Below are 9,017 nucleotides of genomic sequence, written 5' to 3'. Positions count from 1 at the left end.
AATAGTAAATAATAATAAAAATAATAAACAAAACTGTCAATTTCTTGTGCAGGTTATCACGACCGTTTTATGTTGGTTAGGAAAAAACAACGGCAATCCAAAGTGCACCTCGGAGTTCAGAGAGTGGAACCACACCTCAGTCCATGAAAGGTCGAAACACATACCTCCAGGTTCTTGACATATGCACTCTCTGCCACTTCCGTCTGGTAGAAGTTTGCATTTGGCTTTTCCAACGCACGGTAGAAGTGTGCACCAGTCAACAATGTCACAAAGGGCGCCTCGATAACCTACCAGATGAAGTTTACAGGAAAAAATTCACTTTAAAGCTGATGCGTGAATAGTTTCGGTATCACACAACGACACTTTTACTAAGAAGAATAACGTCGGTAAAGCGATTTTCATTGTATATCGGAATTCCGGAATCATCCTTGGAGCAAACGGCCTTCTTGCAACGGTTATGTTTTGAGAACGCTGCTGTCAGATTCACGAACAAACAGAACTTCCAGTGAGTACCAGAAAACTGGATATGGTACCTCCCAAGTAACGCACTTGTGTCAACTGACATGTCCAATCAGGCAGAAGCGAAAGATGTAGCGTAGACGAATAATGTGCCATCATGCTCTAGATGTGGTTTAGCGGGAGTCAAGTGCTTCGTGAAACAGCAAATACACCGTTACAAATTCTAAACAATTGACATCAAATTCTCGACATATTCCATCTCGTTAGCCATTCGGATATCCCACCTGGGAACATATTGCATCATATATCCGAACTATCTCTTATATTCATCAAACTATCATACGGCCCTTTTCATGATTTTATCACACTGTAAGGTATCAAAAGAGTTTTGGCCGCAAATGTGTGCTAGGTAGTCGAAAAATGAAACATGATAAGGCCGTTACTATGTTAGCTATTATGGGTGCCTTTCCATGATGAGATATATGCTTCCTTACTTGTGCTTCACTGTAAAACCTATTCCAATCCACCATGGCTTTTTCCTTCTAGTTCGACTAGCTGATTTCCGACAAACGTGGAGATTGAACGCGAAAACGAAACAGATGTCCCTTGAACATTCGCTGTTCTGTTCCACTGCCGCACCGATAAGCAAAGCTAAGATGTCCGGATCACGTGACTGTTGGCACTGTCACATTTCGATCGGTTTTTGACTCCATAAGATATTAATTGCTGACTTGACTCAATTAAACTTCAATCAGCCCAATGAACTGTATACTTTTAGTTGACCCAGCCAACGAACAACCGAGCTACATCATGTAAAAACCCTACTTTCCATCATTTGCCTTACAGAACTAATTTAGCGATTAGGTATGTGAGTTTTAGGTAAAACTTATCATGAGTCGTTTCCAATTTAAAGTATCGTGTCTACAGCATCCTTGTTTTGAAAAACCATTCTCCCGTCTTGGCGCAACTGCTCTGGCTACTCTGATAAGTCAGGTTGATTAAAAAGAAGCAGGCGACAGGTTGACTGTTGACCTGTTAGCCAAGTCTGACTGGTGTTTTCGAAGTTTCTAAGAATGAACCAACGATTAAGAAACATCTCAATCCTCTCAATAGATTGGGAGACCAATGAGTAAACCGCTTTATTAGAAGATGAATCAGATGAAAACATTCGAAACTTCAAGATTTTCAACTAGATATTTTACATCTAATGCATTTCTGGTAGAGTTTTCCACAATTCGAAATACCATGTACTGGAACGCTTATTAATAAATAACTAACCGTAATTACATATCCTTTGACCTTCTGGTGTGCAGGTGTACGAGGAAGCATTTGGCCTGCAATGGTGTTGACAACGATCTCCAAAATAAAATTCATCGCACGTGAGAATGCCTGACACTGTTAACCTAACAGATCGAAGAAGAAACAAAACATATGCAGCATATGGTGACACACACAACTAACGTTCATACTAAGATCACATATGAAGCTGAACCTATATCAGCACTGATCAAATGAGATTGACTACAGTGGTTTAAACTGCGTTTTTTATGAGAGAGAGGGAGAGAGATGGGATCGCAGCGAAGCCGACGGCTGGGTCCACAAATCCAGATGCTAATCTTGTTGGGGACAAAAATTTGCCCAACACTGTTATTTTAATGCATATTCTACCAATCATCGTAAATTCCCACAGGCTTTGAAATCACTAGCAGGCTTCACATTTGCATACATTTGCAGCTCTTGATCAAATAGAAAGTGGATATACGCACCGAATGCCAGCCACTTGCATGACAAGACTGGATACTACATGAGGGCAGTGCCCATTGCACGTTACGGTAAACTTACATTTGGCTAGTCATGTCATGCTTATTTGGAATTTAGCTGCCACTCCTTTCAGAATTGAAAGAGCATGGGGAAATACAACTGAGTCCTCCAAAATCTAGTGAGTTTGCATACGAGCGTTTATTAGAATATACGCCCAGTATTCAAATGGGAAAGACGTATATGGAGATTCGGGGACTAGGTCTAAGAAGGACGAAACCAGCAGTTTACTGTCAGCGGTTTTCATTGTACCCGTGAGTAGTACAGATGCAGCTTTGTTCAGGCGAAATATGAAATGTCCTTCGCCCATCACATTCAGAGAAGAAAATATCACAAACCAGAAACTAAGAAGAATCCATCCAATTTTTCTGTCAAGGCGGACTTATGGTAAAGTTAGCGTTTATCACAATATAGGCACAATACGGTGTTCAATGAGGAAATGAATATGACCGAGATTCGGATCTATGCCTATCGGATGAGCTTAAAGTTTAAAATCCGCATGGTGCTGTTCACAGATTTTGTCGATTTTATGAGTAGTACTGCTCGTTAGCTATTCTATTGTCACGGCATTCAACATAGTTCCGCAGTTCCAGGTCGAACAAGATTGTGCAAATATCAGCGGATCAGAACACCAGTTCAATCACGTTTCTTTGTGAATCGATAGCTGTTGTCTACCGGGCTGTACCACAGCCCTCGTGCTTCCTTTGGGATACGTGGCAGGTTTTCACCGGAAGTGTGGTACAGTTGGAAGATTATTTGAGCTGATTGCAACTAGCTTGACCACAGACAAGAACATGTGAACAGGCATTTATTCCATGGAATCACGGTAGCTCGATCAATGATAACATGTACTTCTCACACACTTCAAAGGCAATGAATGAGAGAAGCGAGTTGATAACCTAGCAGACACTTTGAGCTTGCTGCAAATTTACGAATAAACCCCGGATTTTTTTGCCTGAAGAAGAATGATCACATGATGCGAACTCGCATAATAAACTTCAGCCATTTACAGTGGAATGGCACAAACAGAAGGTAATCTTCGAAAAGTCAGCCGGTGCAAGGCATGAATTGTATATGATGACCTATCGAAATTCTTCAGAATGAAAGTCGGCTGTACATTTTCACTCACACAAAAATATAAAGTTTGCAGGTGCATTATTCTTCTTCGCGTAGATGGTATGGAGAGAAAAAGAGTAACAACGGGTACGGGTACTGAACGTTCATACGGAACAGTGGGCATCAGGCGGAGTGGAAGAGGAAGCAGCGCTACCGGTGAAGAATTCCCGAAGGGAATCGGCGGTAGTGTTTCTGTATGCAGCGAATAAGACGCCAACTTAGTCATATCAAAGCATGACAGTAATAGTTTGTAATAGCTGTTGCTGGCGCAGTTTATGTTTGTGCGATAGCTGGAATGCTGATGGGAGGCCTGACAAGAAGACGACTGTCATCTTCAGACGAATGGTTCAACTCAGATGTAAACTTCAGTCGCTTGTGTACCATTACCAAAGTGAACTCAATTGAATGCAACACGTAGCCAAATAAGTCCCAATCTTAACACGAAGGAGAAGGAAACTAGATTTGTCTAATCTGGCAGTTTCCCACCCGTGATCACCACTTCTTAAATCAGCGGGCTATTTTAGAAGAGCATTTTAAGGTATACGATGGATCCATTGATGCGCATTCCTTCCTGGTGTCCACCGATAGTCAGACTCGAAAGTATTTTCTCTGACCCGCCTACTGATGTTAAACTGGATATTTAGCATCATCAACCGCTGATAGAAAATCATACAATCAGTTTGAATCTGTTCACGAAAACAGAAACAGAAAAATTGCACACACCTGACGATCCCATTTACGAGCACACATGTGTCACCCGCAATTTATTTGGTTTGATCTGGGCATGCAGTATCTTTAAGCTGTTTCGCCACTTGATGGCACAACATAATTTGAGTTGCCAAAACTGTGTCCCAGATCAGTCCTACAAATACAGTGGTTCTACAGTGATCGGCGGAAATGACACTTATTTACCTGGATTGCGGAATATGCTAAATTGCTTAAGCCGAACTTCACTAAGCCGTTTCTCTTTGCCGAGTGATAGGTCTCTTCGGATATCTCAAGAAATTCGGGGATAACACACATTTAGTTCGGCAAGCGAGAGTGCTAGGTCAGTTCCCGTTCCACTGTGCACATCTCAGTTGCTAAATCAGAAAAATTATGCAAGCTTTCTCTTATCCAACCATTCGAATCGCCCGCAAACGTTTCGTCCAACGATCGACTCCAAATGTTTTCAGCCTTGGCAATTTTACTGAAATGGAATCTTAGGTGAAGTTACTGTACTTCGTAGTAAACAGTGACAATAAAATTTACCCTTGGGTAACCGACGACGGTTAAATAATGTCCAATGCAATCAGACTTTACCCTCCAGATTAAAGTAAGTTTCACGTCCAATCACGCTCGTTTGAACAGTCGCACTACTTCCCCGATGTAATTATTCTGGCGAGTCCATACCAGGGGACGGAAGCAGTGAACTCGGGTCTCGCACTTATTAGCGCTAATCAGTAGTGCATATGCCTGGCATTTCCTATGATTGAATTCCACACACCTGACACGTGATGTGAGTGTGTTGCTCAAACTTCACCAGCGTACACCCGAATTATCACCTCTGAACAAAACGCGCGTCCATACTTAGGGGAAACTTGAGTCCAATGCTTCCCCCTTGATGTGAATTCATCGGAATAATGGCGCAGGGACAGGTGTGAAAGTAAATTTTATAGATCTCGCAACCACCTACAACTAATAAACACTGTGGAAATTACAGATCTCGCTATCAAGTCACAATTCTGCATAACTTTTGATGGCTTAAACGATCATCGTACCGTATGAACTTCCGATAGACCACAAGAAACAGTTGGAGAACTGCGTTTCAAGATTGGCGTAGCAACTTAGCTTTAAATGACTATGACTGAATTGAGAAGAGCTTCAGTACAATTTCACGAAACGGCCATACGGCTAAGAACACACACAGTGAAAGTGTCAATCTGATTATGTGTTGCGCTCCAATGGGAAGTCTAACGTAATAAACACCACTGACAATTTCGGTGTCTGGATTCCACACGAATGCTACGATCATACACTTCGAAATGGCAATACTCAAACATCAGGAGCATTCGTTGTAATGTAATTGCACGTTTTCCCTTTATTTTTTTCGGGACAAATACAGGCTAAACACACAAAGCCACAATCCACTGAACATAGAGGAACAGTTTCCACAACGAAAAACTTCTGACCTGTTAGCTGCAAAACCAAATTAATACGGTGTCCTAAGTGTAAGAAAGGAATAACCAGCAGTTTTGCTTATAAGTCTGGCACCATTTAGATCAACATTTTTTTGAATGGCGGGTTAACGTCATGCCAAGATAGAAAATGTGAAGAATGGACCTGAACGTTGGGGGTTGTCGACAATATTATTTTTAGAAAAAGTGGCCTCGAGTCTCATTTCCATAGGTAATGTGATGATTGAATTGAGATGATAGACACTTTTTACTTATGGAGTTTCAGTCATTCAGTAATCAGTCAGGTTGACTTTGGAAAGGAAACTGTTTTGTACCGACGCGGGATTGGGGAAGTTTACGTGCTTCTGAAAGCAAGTAGAAATTCGCTACTTATGCCAAGGATTTGCGCCTTGAAATCCCTTCCAATTCCAAAAACCGGAGAAAGCCTCACCGACTTCTCTGTATACCTAGAAGGAAAAGCAATGCTTTACTTCTCCAGGTTCGGCTCACACACGTGCCAAAATGCACACCAAATGGTGCCGAATGGGAGCTTTGGCAGGTCGCCTACAAACCTTTTGTGTCAGTCGAAACGATGAAAAGCCTCGGTCCACTATGCGGTAAGGGTTCATAAGCACCGATAAATGGCTTGACCAGCTAACCCCCGCTCCCACCCATTGAGAAGTTACTGTCATGCCTTGACAAACTGAATTTTCCAGAAGGTTGACCGGACAGCTGTATATGCCAACCAATCCCTGTTTCTTCTGCCCTTTTTGGTTCCGATTATTTTACTCCTGGCGAACGTCATCCAAGTGAACGCAAACTGTTCTATTAGTTATGTTCCTCCACGAATATTCAATCCAAAAATCATTCTCGTTTAGGGCCATTCTGATTTGTTCACAAGTGGCCATCCGGATCTTGAAATGATTTTCAAAAAGTAGCAAAGACGACTAAATTGTTGAAGAGGTTTTTGTCAGAGTTTGTAGGCTTCTTAGAAGAAGGGTTTAAGTCGTGTCTGAGAACTGTACAGGGAGTGTTAGCTTAATCCAATTTTTAGGTTTCAACAAATACTCACCGAACTGCAGGATTTCTGTAGCCATTTGTGATACGCCTTATTGGTATGGGGACGGAATCTCCTCTGGAGGGGACTTTGAAATTATAGGCCGCAAAAGAAGCGACTTGTTTGGTTTCTTTCAACACATTTATCGCGTCAATTTTAACTTCTAAAGTGTATGTGGCCTACAGAGAAAAATAGAGCAAAACTGATCGATTAGATGATGCAAATGAAAGACCCGTGTAAAACCTAGCTTTATTTGCGGAATTTCACCAATCCCGAAAAAGACTTTGTGGTGATTTACAATTTATTATTGCTAAGGTTGTTTAAACTTGTACGGTATTGGGCACGGAATTATGACAAAAGTAACATTGTGGTTTACTTTGTCTGAAGGGATCGACGGGATTCGAACCATGAATATTCTCTTCTTTCGGTTGTATAAGTATTCAGAGTTGACTGGTTAGCCTTGCTGACTAGTTGTGTAAGATCGTGTCGCTTCTAAATTGAATTAACTCTCCCGGTTAAGAGTTCTCGGCAGAAAGCAAGGATGATCTTCTGCTCAGAAAGCCTCACAAAACAGTTAGTGGGTGCATTGCCAGACAAGTCTTAACGACAACGTTTTGTCGCGAAAAATGAGTTGTTAACAGAGTTGATTCAGCCTCGAGGAGGGAGCAGAAACCGAGATGGATCTCCTGAAAATAGACCTGGTCAGCGTTATCTGTCGGTTGCAGATATGTTTTAATCAAGGTGAATGACTGAGTGTTACAGAAGAGGGTATATTTGGAAAATCTACATGAATTTGAACCAGGAACGGGGGCATGTTCTTTCAAACTGGAGCATTTTAGTTTCCGATTACAGGTTTTGTATGTGTGCTGTGTGTATTAGATGATGGTAGTTACGTGCATCTTGACTGACTCGAGTTGCATTTATCATACCCAAACCGATTCTGCCGATTATGCACTTTGACTGACAATTCCTAAATAACACCGGTCAACTTGGTTGATTTAAGACCGAGTTATTCAGCTTCCGAAAATTACCAATCCATCAAACATGTTGAAACTTCGTTTCTCCGTAAGTCAGTTGAACGTATAAAATCCGAAAATGATCCCCGCTTATGCCCAAGTTCATGTTCCATTTGATCTCCAAACCGGGGTCTCCTTTGTATTGTTCGCCTTCAATCAGTGAATATTATGCATTATCAAAAACAATAGAACTTTAACAGGAGGGCTTCGGATAGTTAGGTTTATGGTCGTTGGCTTGTTCGCTGAGCTGGGCAATTTGGTTGCAAACGTTTCATCACCAATCGAGGTGACATCATCAGTGCGTAGTTGTGCGTAGCGGTGGGTTAGTGGTTGTGCGTTCAGTAGTGTTACGTGTGTGTTGATATACGTGCTGGTAGCCGGGCATAACCTTTAACCGCGATTAGTTATTCTGTCGGGTGGTTCCGTTGGTTGTTCTTTTTATCCCGTTTATTGGTTTATTGGTTATTAGGTTTATTAGGTTTATTGTCAATTGCTTTGAAATTCTCGCACATCAGTCCCATAGTAGTTTATCCTCCGCCGTGAAATCCTTGTCTGAAGAAGACTGGTCAGTAAGACACTTGTAGGTACGTTAAGGCCCTTACTAAGCAACAAGCTCGCCAGCCACAGTATGACATGTTCACCCACGGAGAAACACATCACTTACCCGTTTTCATAGCCATCGAAATCGGAGAGAATATCAGTCAAATTGACTCACTAAGCGTCGATCAGTACGCAGAAATCGATGCTAAATGTATCGTTTTCTTTTTACATAAAGATGATGAAAAGACAGTGCAAATTGAAAGCTATGCGTTAGTCATTACTTGTCGAACGAAAGTTAAATAAATGCATACCTTGCCGGTTAGGTTTTAAATACAATACGAACAAGGCAAATCGAATCCAATGGTTTGCGAAACTAAGGTGTATCAGTGTTATCTGACTAAAACAGATTTTTGACCAGGAAAATCGATTTCCTATTTACTCAGATCGCTACTCCACAGTAGGATAAAAAAAAATTAGCACCTTCCCACTATGTTAGCATAATTAGATAAATTTCATCAATGCGACTACTATCATCCGCATGGCATCACTGGGTATTTCGTGTGACACTGCAAAACATTACCACTGGTAAGAAGTGTGAATCGTGTCACGGAGTGAGCACAGGTTCGTGATGCTTTTTTTAACTGGTATAAATAGTAAAACCGGTATTGATGGCTCCCCATGAGATCGATATTTTCAAAATTCAGTCTCTCAAGTGTTCCCAATCAGATTTGAGGTTACCTAGATAATGGTGCTGTGTGCTAACCCTCCTCATCTGATGGAGTTGCATTATCACATGCATAGATCAGCTGAAACCTAAAACTCATAGATGTCTGTAAACAGCTGATTCGTGTGCAA

At 41.5% G+C, this 9,017-nt stretch overlaps 1 protein-coding gene across 1 annotated transcript in view; it reads right to left on the bottom strand.

The window, feature by feature from the left end:
* The window catches only part of T265_05780 (hypothetical protein), a gene marked incomplete at both ends in the record, with an annotated part of 29,211 nt that overhangs the window by 11,757 nt on the left and 8,437 nt on the right, over positions 1-9,017 (bottom strand). Inside the window, 3 exons of the mRNA XM_009170874.1 lie at positions 165-287; positions 1,738-1,862; positions 6,622-6,785. Coding sequence (XP_009169138.1) covers positions 165-287; positions 1,738-1,862; positions 6,622-6,785 — 412 coding nt within the window. The remainder of the gene's footprint in view (positions 1-164; positions 288-1,737; positions 1,863-6,621; positions 6,786-9,017) is intronic.

Source organism: Opisthorchis viverrini, assembly GCF_000715545.1.
Source record: "Opisthorchis viverrini unplaced genomic scaffold opera_v5_114, whole genome shotgun sequence".
Taxonomy (NCBI): domain Eukaryota; kingdom Metazoa; phylum Platyhelminthes; class Trematoda; order Opisthorchiida; family Opisthorchiidae; genus Opisthorchis; species Opisthorchis viverrini.
The sequence above is the reverse complement of the archived record's forward strand: the minus strand, read 5'-3'. Positions and strand labels throughout refer to the sequence as shown.